General features: G+C 41.3%; 1 protein-coding gene and 1 pseudogene across 1 annotated transcript in view; one reads left to right on the top strand and one right to left on the bottom strand.

The window, feature by feature from the left end:
• Positions 1-17,119, bottom strand: part of Slc9b2 (solute carrier family 9 member B2) — a 32,110-nt gene that overhangs the window by 2,226 nt on the left and 12,765 nt on the right. The window contains exons 6-10 of the mRNA XM_051165714.1: positions 16,755-16,861; positions 15,351-15,500; positions 11,731-11,839; positions 6,524-6,660; positions 5,446-5,666 (exon numbers count right to left, since the gene is read on the bottom strand). Of these exons, the coding sequence (XP_051021671.1) occupies positions 5,446-5,666; positions 6,524-6,660; positions 11,731-11,839; positions 15,351-15,500; positions 16,755-16,861 (724 nt within the window). The remainder of the gene's footprint in view (positions 1-5,445; positions 5,667-6,523; positions 6,661-11,730; positions 11,840-15,350; positions 15,501-16,754; positions 16,862-17,119) is intronic.
• On the top strand, positions 6,025-6,141 carry LOC127206797 (uncharacterized; annotated as a pseudogene).

Below are 17,119 nucleotides of genomic sequence, written 5' to 3'. Positions count from 1 at the left end.
CTCCGTGTCCATGCAACCTACTCAATAAAGTACTCTTTAAAAACAAACCAGCCAGGCAGTTGTGCTGCACGCCTTTAATCCCAGCACTCAGGAGGCAGAAGCAGGCGGGTCTCTGTGAGTTCAAGGACAGCCTGATCTATAGAGTGAGTTTCAGGACAGCCAGGGCTACACAGAGAAGCTCTGTCAAACAACAAACCACCATGATGATGATGATGATGATGATGATGATGATGATGATGATAAATATAAAACAAAATCAACCTTTAATTTAATCTGTGTGTTGTTGGGAGCAGGGGGACTTTGTTTATTCATTGCAGTGCTGGGGATTGAACCCAGAGCCTTACCAACAGAGGAGAACAGCAGGGAGGTGGCCTTGGCCTCACACACTGTTTTTGAAGCCTCAGGTAAGTCACCTACTTTCTAGACTGTAGTTCTGGAAGGACAAGAACACATACGAGAAGAAAACTAGTGCCAACTTCCATTTTCACACAGCAGACTTACAGGTAAGACCCGGGACTCAGGCCTGGGTCACTAATACTACCCAACCTATTCTATACTGCCTTCTGTGGATGCTCCAAAAATGCTGAAATGCAGTTTCTGGGGCCCTCATTATAAAACCTGCTTATGCTAGGACACACACAGTGTCCGTTAGCCACTCAGCCTACGTCCTTAGAGCAGCTTGGATGCTGAGGTCCTAACTTATTAACTAGGTATATTCTGGTTCCAGAGCTGCATTCTGAACTACTGTAGGGTGGAAACAGTATACAGTTCACAATTTTATCTCCCGTCCCTCTGCCTGCTTGGGCGTCTGCTGAAATGAAACTCTTCACTGAGGACTTGGGGAGAAACAGTAAGCCAGCATCTGGGAGAGGACTGTGCAGCAGCAGTACATGTCAAGAGAGGTGTCCATTTCAGGGGGAGTGGACCTGTTCCATGGTGTCTGCTGGGTAATGCTGATCCCCCCCCCCCCCCCCCCGCTGGGAAGCTAAAGAAAGGGCAGCTTCCTGCCATTAATGTTTTGGTGGGGAAAAATAATCTCATCAGAGTCCGGAGCAAGGTAACAAGAGCAAGACAAGAAGCTGATGCCTGGCAAGTCAAAAAGCCACAGCTCCTCCAGGCATGGTGGTACAAGCAAGCATTTAATCTCAGCACTCAGAAGGCAGAGACCAGAGATCTCAGTGGGTTGTGGCTGAAGTGCTATGAACAGGGATAATATTGTCTAGTGTACATATCAGATAATTCTTGGCATTTTGGGTGTGTTAAACCTGCCAAAACATTGAGGACTAAAACAAAAAGAAGGCAAAAACAATTCTAAGTAGCAGTAACACACATGATTAGCAAACTACACCTGTACCAAGCATAAACACCTGGCCTCTTCACCTATACTCACATATGTGTCACCACCACACTCCTCTCTTCTACATCACCAGGAAAACTCTCTCTCTCTCTCTCTCTCTCTCTCTCTCTCTCTCTCTGAGCTTCTGATTTGTATTACACTAAATTGAAATTTGTAATTGGGAACATAGCTGTGCTTTGTTTTCAGCTAAGCAGCAGCGTGTCTCTTACTTTAAGTCCTAGCATCTTCTACTTTTCTCATTCTTTTTATGTTATCAGGTTTTATTAAAGTTCAAGCATTTAAAAAATGTTTGAATTAAAATTTTTTTCATATGCATGTACATTGGCATGTAGCCCACATCTCATTCCTCTTCCTCTTTGTGCCCTTCCCCCATTGGTCCCCCCTTTCCCTTTAGACTATCTTGTACTTCAATTCCATATAAATTAAAAAAAAAAAAAAAACTACTGCATTGCATGCTCATGAATGTACAACAGAGTTCCAATTTTTTAAAAAAAATCATTGCTTTTAGACATGAAAAGTTTCCCAGCACTCAGGAGGCAGAGGCAGGCAGATCTCTGTGAGTTTGAGGCCAGCCTGGTCTACAAAGAGAGTTCCAAGACAGCCAGGGCTACACAGAGAAACCCTGTCTCGTAAAACCAAAATAAATAAATAAATAAAAATAAAAAAATGTATATGAAAAGTTTTTAATATTATTAGAAGAAATGTGTAAAGATTTTAAGAAAACGATGAATGTTTCATTTGTTCAAATTACTTTCTCTCATTTTTCTAAAGTAGCTCACCCTCCAAGCTCTCTCAGAAAGTGAACACCCGAGTGACTGTTGGCAGTATAAAACTTTTTAATTTTTTTTTGCTTATGAAATTTCATGGGGAAATTTCTATCTAAAACACAGGGAAATAGAGCCGTCCTGGTTGAAGGTGGGATGGTGAATATGTCCGTCAGGCTTCTGTACCAGAATCTCCAGGCTTCCTAAAATAGACGAAAACAACTATTATTGGAAACAGACAACTATTAGATGGACAAGTGCTTTGGCGATCATTTTCCTGACACAAAATGGCTTTTGCTTATGAATATTATATTGTGCTTAACGTATTTATCTGTCATTTATTGTGGGTGCATGTGCTCACATGCGCTTCCATGCCACAATGGAAGTCAAAGGACAACTTGGTGGAATGGTTCTTGTCTTCTGCCATATTGGATCCAGCATCTACACAGGTTGTCAGGCTCAAGAGCAAGCATCTTTACCTCCTGACCTGCCTTGCTGGCCTTTCCCTCCTTAAATTCACCATTAAAGATCTATTTGGCTTAGATTTAAAAATATTCCCCAAAGGCACATATACTCAAGGGCTGGTCCTCAGCCTGCAGCACTACTGGGAGCGGCAGAGTCTATAGGAAGTGGGTCCTGGTGAGAATAGTTAAAGCCGTGGGGGTGTATTTGGGAATCCAGGCTGTCTGTGCTCTCCACTTTGATTACTGGCAAGCCTCCTATCGCAGTAGCACTCAATGCAATGGCATCTCTGGCCTCCAGGTCTTTTATTCCTTGTGGATTTACCAGTAGGTGAGTCAGAGACTCTTTTCAATCTCCTTATAGTTGATAAAGTCCAATTTCCATTAATTTCCTAAAAACAAACCAATTTAGACTTCATGCAGTGGTACACACCCATAATCCCAGTGCTCCAGAGCCTGGATGGGGAGGATCACAAGTTCAAGGCCAGCTTGAACTGTATACTGAGACCTTGTCTCAAAAGAATATAAATAACACACTTGCCAACTTTCCTCCTGCTTCCTTGTGTCTGACAGGACAACGGTGCAGATCTACCTCTAACCACTGTCCTTAGCAGAGCAGGGACAGAGAGATGAGTCTCACAGAAGAAGGTTCATGACCAGGGTGACCATGTCTTACACCAACCAGTTTCAAGAGAAAGAAAGAAGTAAAATTCTATTTGCTGTTAAGTACTTTAGCTTTTCCTCATTAGAGCCTCATTAATGCCCCGATTACTGTCACCTATGTGAGGCTGGCAAGAAGTTGGCAATTGCCTCCCAGCACTCGGGAGGCAGAGGCAAGCAGATCGCTGTGAATTCGAGGCCAGCCTGGTCTACAAAAAGAGAGTTCCAGGACACCTAAGACTATTATACAGAGAAACCCTATCTCAAAGTCCCCCTTACCCCCCTCCAAAAAGAAGTTGAAAATTAATCCTGTCACCTGGAGACCTAGAGGAACCCAAAGATATGAGACATAAGAAACAACTGAAGGGGACTGGAGAGATGGCTCAGTGGTTAAGAGCACTGCTGCAATTCCCAGCACCCACATGGCAGTTCACAACTGTCTGTAATTCTAAGATCTGACACTCTCACACCAATGCACATAAATTAAAATTAAATAAAATATTTTAAAAATTTAAAAAAGAAACAACTGAAGAGACTGCCTCAGGGTACTTATGGGGGGGTGGGGACTAAAGTGAGCCGTTGATAGGAGACCTCTGGGTTGGCAGCTAGGTGATGAAGATTTCTGTTCTGTGCTTGTGTTTTTTGAGAATATCCACAGCTGGTCTGGAACTCAGAATGTAGTCCAGGTGGGCCTTGAACTCACAGACATCTTCCTGAATCCGCTTCTAGAGTGCTGGCATTATATATGTGAACTACCATGCATGACCTCCGTCCCACACTCTTGCCTGCCTTTGTCCCCTCACGTCCCCCCACCCCAAATGTCTGTCTGTCATTCTTTCTTGTCTATTAATATCTGAAAGGGTTAGAGACAAGTGTCTGTCCAGGGCAGTGCCAACCCCTCACTGGGCAGTGACATTGGCACTTACAGTATTAGTGATTGATCTTGTCCAAGTATTGCTGCTGGAGCAGATTAATGACTCACCCACCACTCTTAGAAAGGGTTTTGGAGATGCAGACTGTTAATGAAGTTAGATTAAGATGTTTATGTTTGTAACAAGAATAAATTAATAAAAAAAATTAAAAAAAAAAGATGTTTATGTTAGTGGCTCTGATGTAGAAAATCTCGGGGAACAGTTTAAAGTTCAGAAAGGCTCACTCTTGAGGTCAGAGAACAAGAACTGTGGAGCCCAACTAGTACCAGCCGATGTGCCTTTCAGCCGGGCTGGTGATGAGAGTGATGTGCTTGTACCCACTTTTGTCCTTGGCGTCCTGATATGATTTAATAAAAAATTGTTAATGAGTAGCTGTGTACCCTATGGATTCAAAGTAGAAATGGCTGATTGTTTTTTTTTATATATAAACGTTTAGATTTGTGATTCTTTTAAGATTTGTATAGGATTACTTTTTTAAGATAAATAATAAAATGATGAGTCCTTTCTTTGTAGCTGTGAATTGCAGCATGTCAGTAAGAGAAACTGGATGAGAAAAATATCTTGCTTACTTACACTTCATTAAGTTTGTAACAAGTTGCTTAGATATGAATGTATGTCGGTTCTTGGGAATAGTTTGTTTTTCACCTGTATTACATGAAACATTTAATCATGTAAGGTATTGGGAGCATGCTGGGTTTCTTATGTGTATTCATTGTAATCAGTCACTTGAAGAAAAGTTGAATATAACCACATTGTAATTTTCATACTGCTTAAAAGATTTTGCTGGGATATATAAGCTGTAGGGGAAAAATTAGGTTGTTGGAGGTTTGCTTCATCCACCAAGTGTGTGTGTGTGTGTGTGTTTGTGTGTGTGTGTGTGTGTGTGTGTGTGTGATTTTTCACTGGTCTTTGGCAAGTGTCTGTGAAGTTTCTTCATCTACCAATCAATCTCAACACTTCATAGAAAGGCAGAAAGGTGGGCAGGATGGAAACAGGGCAGGACAGAAGGGGCGTGAAAACAGAAACTGACGAGAGAATGCATTTTGGTGCCCAAAGTAAGAATCAATTCAAGGCTAGCGGCCAGTGACCAGGAACAAGCTCTGGGGAGCTGCAGAGTCTGCAGGCCTTGCTCTTTTCTTTGTTTATTAACCGTGAACTGTGCTTGGTGCTAATACATTTGGACCCTCAACATTATACATTTCGACTTCCATCCTGATACAGTTAGCTTCTGCAAACAGTTTTCTGGCCACTACGGTCGGCGTTTTTCTTACCTCCGAATGTGTGCAGAAGTCTCTTGAAGAATTTCCGCTCCGTTTTGATGTTCAAATTTCTGAAGAAGCCTGGGACCCAGCAAACCAATCAGTAGGCTTCCGATGGGTGCTGTGATGAGGATGGCCAAAAACGCTACCGTCAGCACATCCATTCCATAGCCCTCCAACTGCTTCTCCCCATGTGAGCGTGCTGTGTCCAGAGCCACAGACCCAATGGCAGCCTGTGGACGTTTTAGCACAAGGTTGGAAACGTAAGACAAGCACATGTTTTAAAAGTCACTTATTATTATTATTTGAGGAAGCAAGTTGCTTTTCCTTTTGCTCAGCCAGTTCAACTCAGTCTTCTTTCAAAGTGTACTGCAGTTGGTTTGGTTACTCACACAGTCTGCCTCCTTACCTGGAGAGTAACACTTCCTTATGCCAAAAGTACACATTGGTTGTGTACTATAAGGTCTGTACACTTCAAAATATTAGGAAAAAAATGTTGTTGTACATGATAAATTTCTCTTGCAAAAGATGGAAGTTACTGTTTGTTTTATGTTTTAATTTTAAGGATTTGCTTTAATAAAGAAAACGCTGATCCCATATCGGCCTTCTGGCTAAGATCAAGTTTAGCACCTATTCTTATCATTTTAACAGATAAAAAGCATAAAGTATGGTTATATTTATTAGAAGAGGATAAAACTGTAAATCATTATATTTTCTCTGGAGTGTACACTAATTTTCAAAAAGTCTCAAACATAGAAGTGGTAGACCTTCAAAATGATGTTACTTGGTGAATTCTTTGCTCCAGGAGTTGGTGAAGTGTTTTGTATAATTTGTATCCATTGGAATGTATTATGAACACTATCATTTTGTTTTAGAGGCCAAATGCAATATTTTTTTACATAGGGAAAAGTACATTAATCCATCTGTTAACTGCTTATACCAAGGAGAATAATAATGCTTGCTTCTAAGATAATAAAATGAGAGAGAAAACATATATGAGTCACACAGTTACAGTTGCCCACAGGTTTCTTCTGCATGCACACAGAGGTAACAGCTAAAATGATATGCCTTTCTATTGATCATTACCTACCTGGACTGTGGCCTTTGGAAGCCATGCAAAAGAAATAAATATCTTTTCCTTTATGTTAAAACCAGCAAAACACACCATCAGGAAAGTAGTCAGAATTCTAATCAACACAGCAATGCCAAGGGTTGCAACACAAAGGCCTGAAAGAAATATTCATGTTTTAGAAACAAAGGGATGCTAGGAGAAATTACATTTCAAAATACTATTAACAGGAATAATCTTAAAACATTAACTACAAAGACGGTTGCACATAATTGATAAAGAAATGAATGAGATCAATCGTGCCATTCTTTAAAATCTTCCCTTTGTAAAACCAGAATTTAATCAAACAAATTTGAATTCTTACAAAGGAAATTTAAATTAGATGTTGACGCTTCTGCCTCCCTCATACTTTGAGATCTATCAATCCAATGTCAGTACATCCTACACTAGGTGCCCACGGCACCATACCCATTTGAGGAAGATCTACATTTTCCTCCATGTGCTTATTAACAGTGGTTCACAACTTGTGTGTCAGGAGCCTTGTAGAGGTTGAACGATCTTTTCACAGATGTTGCATATTAGATTTCTTGCATATCAGAGATTTATTATGATTCAAAACAGAAGCAATATTGCAGTTATAAAATAGCAATGAAAATAAGATTTATGGTTGGGGGGTCACCACCACATGAGGAACTATATTAAGGGTTGAAGCATCAGGAAGGTTGAGAGCCACTTATTTAGCATGAGGGTGTTAAGTGACACAAGGCAAGGCTCCAGAGATAGCTTAACAGTCAAGAGCAGTTGTTATTCTTACAGGCCCAGGTTCAGTTCCCATCACACACATGATGGTCACAACTCTCTGAAACTCCAGTTCCAGGATCTTCAGTGCCCTCTTCTGAACTCTGTGGATACCAGGCACATATATGGTTCACATGTATCCATGTACACAGAACATATAGAGTAAAATAACTTAAATATCTTTTTAATGATTTAAGCTTTAAATGAGGTGGTGGGTAGACAAAGTATATACTTTGATAAGCCTCAAAGTTTGAAGATGCCAGAAACGAAAATCTGCTTTTTGTATGTGGTATAGTTAAGTCAAGTACAAAGAAACCAGTAGATAGGTATAGATGAGGAAAAACAATTTCATTAAAGTAGCTGTGAATTCTTCACTGAGTATAAGACTAAGATTATTATTGGAGCTATTTACGAACTACTGTGGAAAGAAAGGTCCAGTCACACTACTGGAGACTGTCCGAAGTTCAGGAAGGAGAAAGTCTTGCTCAAGATCAGAGTGTACACAGTATGAGAGGCTGCACTGCAAATCTGCAATGTGTGTCCTGATGGATGAAGGTGTCATGAGAATTTTGGTATCTTAAAAAAAAAACCCAGTTATGTTATGTAAACATGTTTTTGTTCTAATCCCAGGGATGCAACACGTAGCTGCTTCAGATTGTCCACAGGAGCAGACTATTTGCCTTGTGTGTGCTCTGGCAGGGATGTTATTCTGCCAGCTGAAGACAGCTTAATTCTGGGGACTCTAGAGAGGGTATAAACATCCGGAGCCCCAAGAGAGGAAGTGTGACTGTTCCTCCTGCTGATTCCTGCTCCTCTTCCTGCTCCTGCTCCTCCTCCTGCTCCTGTTCCACTTCCTCCTGCTCTTCCCTTTCCTCCTGCTCCCCCTCCTCCTGTCCCTCCTCCTGCTCATCTTCCTTCTGCTCCTCCTCTCCCTGCTTCCCCTCCTCCTCCTGCTCCTGTTGGCTTGTCAAGTGGTCAAGAGAAATGAAACAAGAAGAAGTTGGGGATATTCTAATGAGATGAAGATTGTACTTGTCCAAGGAACTCAATGCCCCCTTCCCTACTAACCTTCTGTCTCCCTTACCTGGTGTTAGGGTGTTGGAAAGGATTGAGGTAGAGAGGGTGGTAGATATAAGAACAAAAATAAGGTTGCATTTAAAAAGTATGCCTATAGCCAGCCCTGGTGGCACATGCTGGTAATCTCAGCACTCTGGGAGGCAGAGCCAGGCAGATCTCTGTGAGTTCAAGGCCAGCCTAGTGTACAAATCAAGTCCAGGACAACCAGGGCTACACAGAGAGACCCTGCTGCCTTCCTCCCCTCCAATACACCTATAAGAGGGTGCTATGCCCCTCTTTAGAACAGCAGTTGCCTGGACTGATAGATTTTTCAAAAGCATCTGCTATCTGAAGTGCAAGATACAAACAAGTTGATTTGTACTGTTTATAATTGATGTCAGCAGTGTGGAAAGGAGATAGAGGAGATTTGGTGAGAAGCACAGGAGGTCTTGGGGGGAAATTAGATTAAATCCAGTATTTAAGCTATGTAGAGTGTAAATGGAGACTCAAAGGCTGTGGAAAATGGTAGAATTCAGTGGAGGAATGTTTCAAAGTGACAGTAACAACTAATGTAGGTGAGAGTAAAGACTAGATTTTCCTAGAGAGTCTTGATGAGTACCACTGGCTGTGTGATGGAGGAGAAGCCGGATGGATAAGGACTGAGATAGAGGATGGGGTGGATGTGGACTGCAAGGCTGCTCTGGTTTTGAGAAGTTCAAAGGTGGGAAGGGGAGGCAGTGTGGCAGGGGAGGCTGTAAGTAAAATGGAGAAAGCATCTATCATCTGTCCGTACTCTCAGTCTCTTTTCATTTTAGTAATATTAACATTGCCACCTTTACTAATTTATAGATCTGTCTGTCTCTGTGTGCCACAGTGTGAGAGGAGAGGTCAGATACATAGAAGATGACCTTGTGGAGTTGTGCTCTCCTCCTACTTTTATGTAGATTCTGGGCATCAAACTCAGGCTTCCTGGCTTGGGTGGCAATCCCCTTTAGCTGCTGAGCCATCTCACTGACCCTCCATCTTTACCACTTTTAAATGTATGGATCAGTAGCATTAAGTATATTCATGCTATTGTGTGACCAAATACCAGAAGATTTTCATTTACAAATTTAAATTGCATACCCGTTAAACAGCAATTTCCTATTTCCCTGTACCCCAGGCCTGGAAACCATGGTTCTACTTTATGCCTTTGTGAGTGTGCCTCATATAAGTGCAGTGATACAATTACATAGTGATCATACAAGCACTTGCACTTTGTGACTGTCTTATTTCACTTGGTGTAACATGATTAAATATTACCTATGTTTGGTATGTATCAGAAAGAATGATCTCCTTTTAAGAAATGTGACAATAGAAACTTGTCAAGGAAACTGTAGATGTAAATATTAAACAACATAAAAGAGGACCAGGGAGATGGTGTTAAAGAGCTAATCTCTCAAGGCTGCTGTCCCAGGCTCAATCCTTGGAACATTCTTTAAAAGCTGGATGCCATGCGTGTCCTTCTGGGTCTGGGTTACCTCACTCAAGACGATCCTATCTAGTTCCATCCATTTGCCTGCAAATTTCAAGATGTTCTTGTTTTTAATAGCTGAGTAGTATTCCACTGTGTAACTGCACCACGGCTTCTTTATGCAGTCTTCAGTTGATAGACATCTAGGTTGTTTCCCAGTTCTGGCTATTATGAGTAAAGCTGCTATGAACATAGTTGAGCAAATGTGTGGTGGAGCATCTTTTGGGTATATGCCCTGAGTCTTGAGGTATATACTCACTTGTAAGCAGATATTAGCCATATAATACAGGATAGCCTCACTACAATACAAAGACCTAAAAGGAAAATAACAAGGATGACCCTAGGGAGGATGCTTAATTCTCACTCAGAAGGACAAATAGAATAGACATCTGAAACAGTTGAAGAGAAGGAACAGGAAGGTAACCTACCATAGAGGTCCTCTGAATTACTCAACCCAGCAGAGGATCGAAGAAGATGCTGAGACTCACAGCTAGTCTTTGAGGTGGAGTGCAGAGAGTCTTATGAAAGAGTTGGGGCATAAAAGGACCTAGAGGGGACAGGAGCTCCACGAAGAGACCAATAAAGTCAATAAATCCAGGCAGAGGAGGGGGTGCGGACCCCCTGGTCAGATGTAGTTGATAGGCAGCACAGCCTCCTTGTCATCCCATAATATGGAAAGTAGGGACTACTTCTGACATGGACTCTGGTGCCCATTCTTTGATCACTTCCTCCTGGCAGGGCAGCCTTGCCAGACGACAGAAGAGGATGCAGGCAGTCCACATGAGACTTGATAGGCTAAGGTCAGATGATAGGGGAGAAGGGCTCCCTCTTTCTGAGAAGTAGGGGAGGGAGGGTGAGGGTATAGGGAAGGTAGGGTAGGACTGGAAAGTTATGAGGGAGGGGGGAAAGGAGGGATATAAAGTGAGCAAATTTTAAAAATAATAAAATAAAATAAAAAAGAAGTATAAGCCAAATAAATAAGTCCTTTCTCCCCGCGCCAAGCCCCCTCAAAAAGTCTGGATGTTTTGGCACACATCTATAATCCCAGCATTCCTCAGATGAGAGGCAGAGATGCTTTTGGCCCAGAAGCTTTCAGGCCAGCTTGCCTGGGATGTGCAACACAGTGGCAGAAACATGAAAGACTCTACTTCAGCAAGACGGCAATTCAGAACTGAGCCTAGACCTCCACGCATGTGGCTTGGTATGTGCGTGCACCCGTGTTCACAGGCAGATGCACAGGCACAGGCACAGACACTACACCTATACATACACACTTTCTGAGATGAATAAGAATACGGGGGAAGTATTTGTAATTCAGTAGGAGTGGCAAGGAATAGAATTCCTGATGTGAAACAATAATGGGATGTAAGGAGAGGAACAATATTTACAAATTAACCAATTGCAAGTGCAGTGCTGTCAATCAAGACAATGTTAACATGATGCTGTCTGAATGTAGGGTAAAACCAAACATTTCCATCTCATGGGAACACATTGCAGAACTAACTAGCACCTTTAAAATTTAGGTCTTGGCAGGGTACAGTGGCATATGTCTGTAATCCCAGCACTCCAGAGGCAGAGACAGGTGGATCTCTCTGTGAGTTCGAGGCCAACCTGGTCTACAAAGAGAGTCCAGGACAGCCAGGGATACACAGAGAAACCCTGTCTCGAAACCCTTTCCCACAATTCAGGTCTTGATTTGAACATCATCTTTGCATTGGCAGGGGCTGTTAACTCTTGATTTTCTAACCTCTCAGAAGACTTAGGTCATAGTTAATAATGGTAAATAAATACATACTTAACATATTCCAGATCAGGATTTGGAAGTACACTTTTAGCATAGGAACCACTGAGAAATTCTTACCAACAGTTTCTGGTCTGAGAGATGAAATAGATACCTCTGCTCCAATCAGGCCAAAAAGGAGGGGCTGGAAAACATCCCAGGTCACTGCAATTATCTTTTCTACCTCTGACTTAAAAGAGAAACAAAGAAAAATTTATTATGTGGAGCTATAATTACCAAAAATTGAATTATTTGCTTTGGGATAAGAATTGGAGATTCACAAATAAGAAATCAGAGGCAGATGGATCCCCAGAGCTTAGTGGCCAGCTAGCAACCTAGTCAAATGCTGCCAATCCAGCCAAACAGCTCTGTGATATAGAAAGATTGGGAGTTCAAGACCAGCCTTACCTACATAGTGAATGTGAGGCCAGAATGTGATATGATACCCTGTGCTTCAAAAGGAAAATAAAATTACAAGGCTAGCAAATTTTATGTTGCTTAATGTTTTGTTACTGTGACTAAACAGTTAAAGAAAATATGCAAATATAATTCAATAAGCAACATCATTGAAAGAGGAAGAAGTAATGAGTTTCCTCTGTGAAAGTATTATTATTATTATTATTATTATTATTATTATTATTATTATTATTATTATTATTATTATTTAGTTTTTCAAGACAGGGTTTCTCTGTGTAGCCTTCGCTGTCCTGGACTCCCTTTGTAGACCAGGCTGGCCTCAAACTCACAGACTGCTGGGATTATAGGCGTGTGCACTAGGCTCTAGGTCCTTTTTTTTTTCTTCAAGATTTTTATTTATTTATTATGCATACTGTGTTCTGCCTGCACACCAGAAGAGGGCACCAGATCTCATTATAGGTGGTTGTGAGCCACCATGTGGTTGCTGGGAATTGAACTCAGGACCTTTGAAACAGCAGCCAAAGCTCTTAACCTGTGAGCCATCTATCTCTCCAGCCCCTAGGCCTTACTATTTATTTTCAAACTGTCTAAGATCAAAGCCAGATCTAGCAAGATGGCTCAGAGAGTAAGGACACTTGCCACCATGCTTGATGACCCGAGTTTGATGCCTGGGACCTACATGGTAAAGGAAAGAATTAATTACTACAAGGTCATACACCCAGTAACTTGTAGGGTTGGGATTAGTGAGAGAAATCTAAGCTCATAGACTATATTACACTGTGGAACAAGGAAGAAATACAAATCCAGATGAAAGTTTGTAATATATCAAACCTTGAGATGTTTATATATTAGGGATGAGAAAAGGGCTCAGTGACTAGAGTGCTCGCTGTGCAAGCATGAAGACCTGTGCTCAGTTTTCCAGTGTCCATATAAAAGCTAGGGTCAGTAACCACAGCCTCAGTGTTGGGGGTGGAGGTAGAGACAGGCAGATTCCTGGAGCTGCCTGGCCAGATGATCTGCCTACAGCACTGAGTTCCCGACTCAGTGAGAGTCTCTACTCAAAACAAGGTGGAGAATGATAAAGGAAGACAAAAAACATAACCTCTGGCTTCCATGTGTGGGCACTTACACACGCACAAAATAAAAATGGACAAATAGAAAGCAGCTACTGTCATCAACATACTCTGAGACGCCCAACATTTTTAGTCTTCTGGAAAGTCAGGTTTTTTAAAATCTTAGTTTTTTTCAAGATAGGGTTTCTCTGTGTAGCCTTAGCTGTCCTGGACTCCCTTTGTAGACCAGGCTGGCCTCGAACTCACAGAGATCCTCCTGCCTCTGCCTCTCAAGTGCTGGGATTCTGGGTGTGCACCGCCACTCCCAGCTGAAAGTCAGTTTTAGAATGTCATACATACAAAGTATGAAAAAGACAGTTGTCTACTGCCTAGTAGTCATGGAAAATGCTGATTGAATTCACACATGTAGAAATAAATTAGATCAGAGCAGGCCACACGTTTCACCTATCAGATTAGTAAAACACCCCAGGATATCAGAAACTGATCCTCTCACAAAATACTACCAGGAATGAACTTGTGGCCGGCATTTGCTGCTTCGTGGGTTCCTTGCTCTCTTGTGCCCTTCTCCACCCTTATTCCACCCTTCCAGCCCCTTAACACTAGGTAGGAATAAAAAAAGAATAGAGAGCAAAGAGGGCATCACTATCATCAGACCTCTTCCTGCTGATTAGGGCCCTCAAGTTCTTTGGGGCAAGTTTTATCTTCACCATCAGGCTATTCAATTTCTTTTTCTCTGCACATAACCATTTGACCAACTACCACCACAGCTGCCAGCAGCAGCAGTAGCAGCAGCAACAACAAGAACAGGAGGAGGAGCAGCTGCTGCATCCCCTCTCAACATTCTAGCATTCATGCACCGCCCCCCCCCAAGAGTTCCCAGAATTCCAAATGTCATACACTTGCAAAAACTACCTGCCAGCTGGCAAAATCACAGCCCTGCTAGAGCACACGGCAAATCACAATCAGCTGCTGTGGACAAACTGAAGCAGCCCCATATCCCATACCCGGGATTAAAACAAAAACATATTCTCATAACTTTTCTGTGTTTTTAAAGAAGCCAAAACTTCTCACTGCAGAAACTGGCTTAGCCTATTAAAGGGCAAGTTGATACTACCAAATATATGTTCTGTACAAGCAAGTTGATGTGACCAAATGTTTACACAGCTTACCCTTCCTAGGGCAATTCTGGTTTTAGAGATTTATCCTATGGAGAACCCTAGAAAACACAGTATTTTTTTTGAAAGATGTTTTTTAAAAACATTTTTAAGGTAAGACTTTATATCATAATTTGTCAATGTTTTTCTTAGTAGCATGCAAATAGGAGTGGCTTTTAGAATTGATAATGTGTTAGAGCCCAAGAAATATAGTACATGGACGGGTTTGTTGAAGCAATGACTACTGTAACATAGAAGTACAACAAAGGCACATGTATTGGTAAAAACTGGTGCTGGGCAGGGTTGGTGTATGCCTTTCATCCCAGCACTTGAGAGGCAGAGGTAAGAGGATCTCTAAGCTTGAGGGTACTCTGGTCTACAAAGCAAGTTCTAAGACCCCCCCCCCCGAGGCTACACAGAGAAACTCTGTGCCAAAAAACCAAATGTAGTCTAGCCATCTCGTATGATGTTCTGCATCTATGAAGGAATAGGAAGCGATCGTGATCATATGACCACAGTGTATTTTAAGCAAAGACATTAAGTGATAGATTGATTGGTATATATGGGTAAAAGGCATATGCATATAGACACTGGGCATACTTTTCTGTGTGAGTAGAAATAGCTTTTGTGATGAAATATTTTGTTAATATAACACTAAGAAAGAGCAGAAAAGAAAGAGTTGTGTTTTTTGTTTTTGTTTTTGTTTTTGTTTTTGTTTTTTTTTAAATCAAAAAAGAGTCACGGGCAGATGAAATTACAATGTAAAAAAAACCTGAATAGCTCAATTGGTAAGATATCAGACCTTCCATTTGAAGGTCCAAGGTGCAAATCTTTTATCTGGACATGGTGGCACAAGCTTTTAATCCCAGCACTTGGGAGGCAGAAGTGGGCAGATCTCTGTGAGTTCAAAGCCTAGGCCAGCCTAGTCTACAAAGTACGTCCACGACACCCAAGGCTCTGTTACACAAACAAACCCTGTCTCTAAAAACCAAGAAGAAGAAGAAGAAAAAGAGGAGGAGGAGGAGGAGGAGGAGGAAGAAATTACAATGAAGTTTACCTTCTTGTCAGCCCACCTCATGCCTGCAAGGAAGGCCATGACCAGTGTGCACAGCCCTCCTGACCCTGGAAAACCGAAATAAACACTGCTGAACACAGCTAACACAGCAAAACCCAGAACCAGGAAGGCCCGTTTCCACACCAGGTTACCCTAGAAGAAAAAAAAAATTGATTAGCTCAACTACTTCAAATAAAGGACTTTTAACAATTGATTTCCTATACCTAGAATTTAGAGGAAAACAAGAATGTTCTGCAGGTAACACTTTCTTTAGTTAGATTCCCAATGCAATTATCAATCTTCTCAAATTTCCAAATAATATACTTTATAAAGATAACATTTTGGGGTTGGAGAGATGGCTCAGCAGTTAAGAGTATTTACTACTCTTCCAGAGGTGCTGAATTCAATTCCCAGAAACCACATGGTGGCTCACAACCATCTATAATGTGATCTAATGTGCACTGTATATATAATAAATAAATCTTTAAAAAGATAATATTTCCATCTACTTTTTTAAATGTTATAAGAATTAAGAGAGTGAAGGGAAATAAGCTTTTGCTTCTCCTTAAGAAAAAACTTTGGGGCTGGAGAGATGGCTCATTGGCTGCTCTTCCAAAGGTCCTGAGTCCAATTCCCAGCAACCACATGTTGGATCACAACCATCTATAATGAGATCCAGCATCCTCTTTTGGTGGTCAGGAACTCATGCAGGCAGGATGTTGTATACATAATAAATAAAATAAAATCGTTTAAAAAAAGAAAAAGAAAAAACTTTGATCTTGAGTGATGTTTTACCATATTATAATGAGATATTGCAAGACTTACTGTTTGACAGCATTGAGATTATTTTGGTTTTGGTTTGGTTTGGTTTGGTTTTTGGTTTTTCGAGACAGGGTCTTTCTGTGTTAGCCTTGGCTATTTTGGACTCATTTTGTAGACCAGGCTGGCCTCAACACAGCAATCTATCTGTCTCTGCCTCCTGAGTGCTGAGATTAAAGGCATGTGCTATCACACACTACCACAACAGCATTGAGATTTAAAGTATTTTGATACTAAATTGGGTGCAAAAAGCCATCACAAATCTTGATTTAGCTGAATACTACACAACTCCCCCAAACTTGCATATCTTGTTATTTTGTAACTGATAAAGTTACAGTGAAATTTGAAATGTGTATAAAATACAGAGCAGCACTAGGACAGTCGCCTCAGTCTCAAGTGCAGCACCAAAATAGTAACCAACTATTTAAAAGCAGGGACCGTTTCCTCAACTATGTCCTGCAATCTTCAATTTAAAAGTGGGGACCATTTTCTTAAATATGTCTTACACATCCATCTTTGAGGAAGGTATTCTAGAAGGTTCTCCCATTGACAATTTCCAGCATGATTTTCTCAGATTAGTTCTTTTACCTGGTCATTGCTTGGAAAGTACTGAATAAAAAACCCAAGAAAACATCCAGTTGCCACACCAATTACCACCTCCAAAATGCCTCTGAAGATGTTAAAAACTGTAGACCCTGAAAGACACAAGGAAAGAACAACTCCAGCGAGGACTTGTAAACCCATCACTACACAAGCATTCGCCTAACATCATCAAGCTAAAGCATATAACCAAGGTGGGTTCAGTGTGACTGCCTGTAGTCCCAGCACTCAGGGAAGATCTCTGTGAGTTCCAGGCCAGCCTGTCTACAAAGTGAGTCCATGATAGCCAAGGCTACACAGAGAAACCTTGTGCATATAACCACACAGAAGGGAATTCTTACAGACGTTTCCTG

This window comes from Acomys russatus, chromosome 23 (genome assembly GCF_903995435.1).
Source record: "Acomys russatus chromosome 23, mAcoRus1.1, whole genome shotgun sequence".
Taxonomy (NCBI): Eukaryota; Metazoa; Chordata; class Mammalia; order Rodentia; family Muridae; genus Acomys; species Acomys russatus.
The sequence above is the reverse complement of the archived record's forward strand: the minus strand, read 5'-3'. Positions and strand labels throughout refer to the sequence as shown.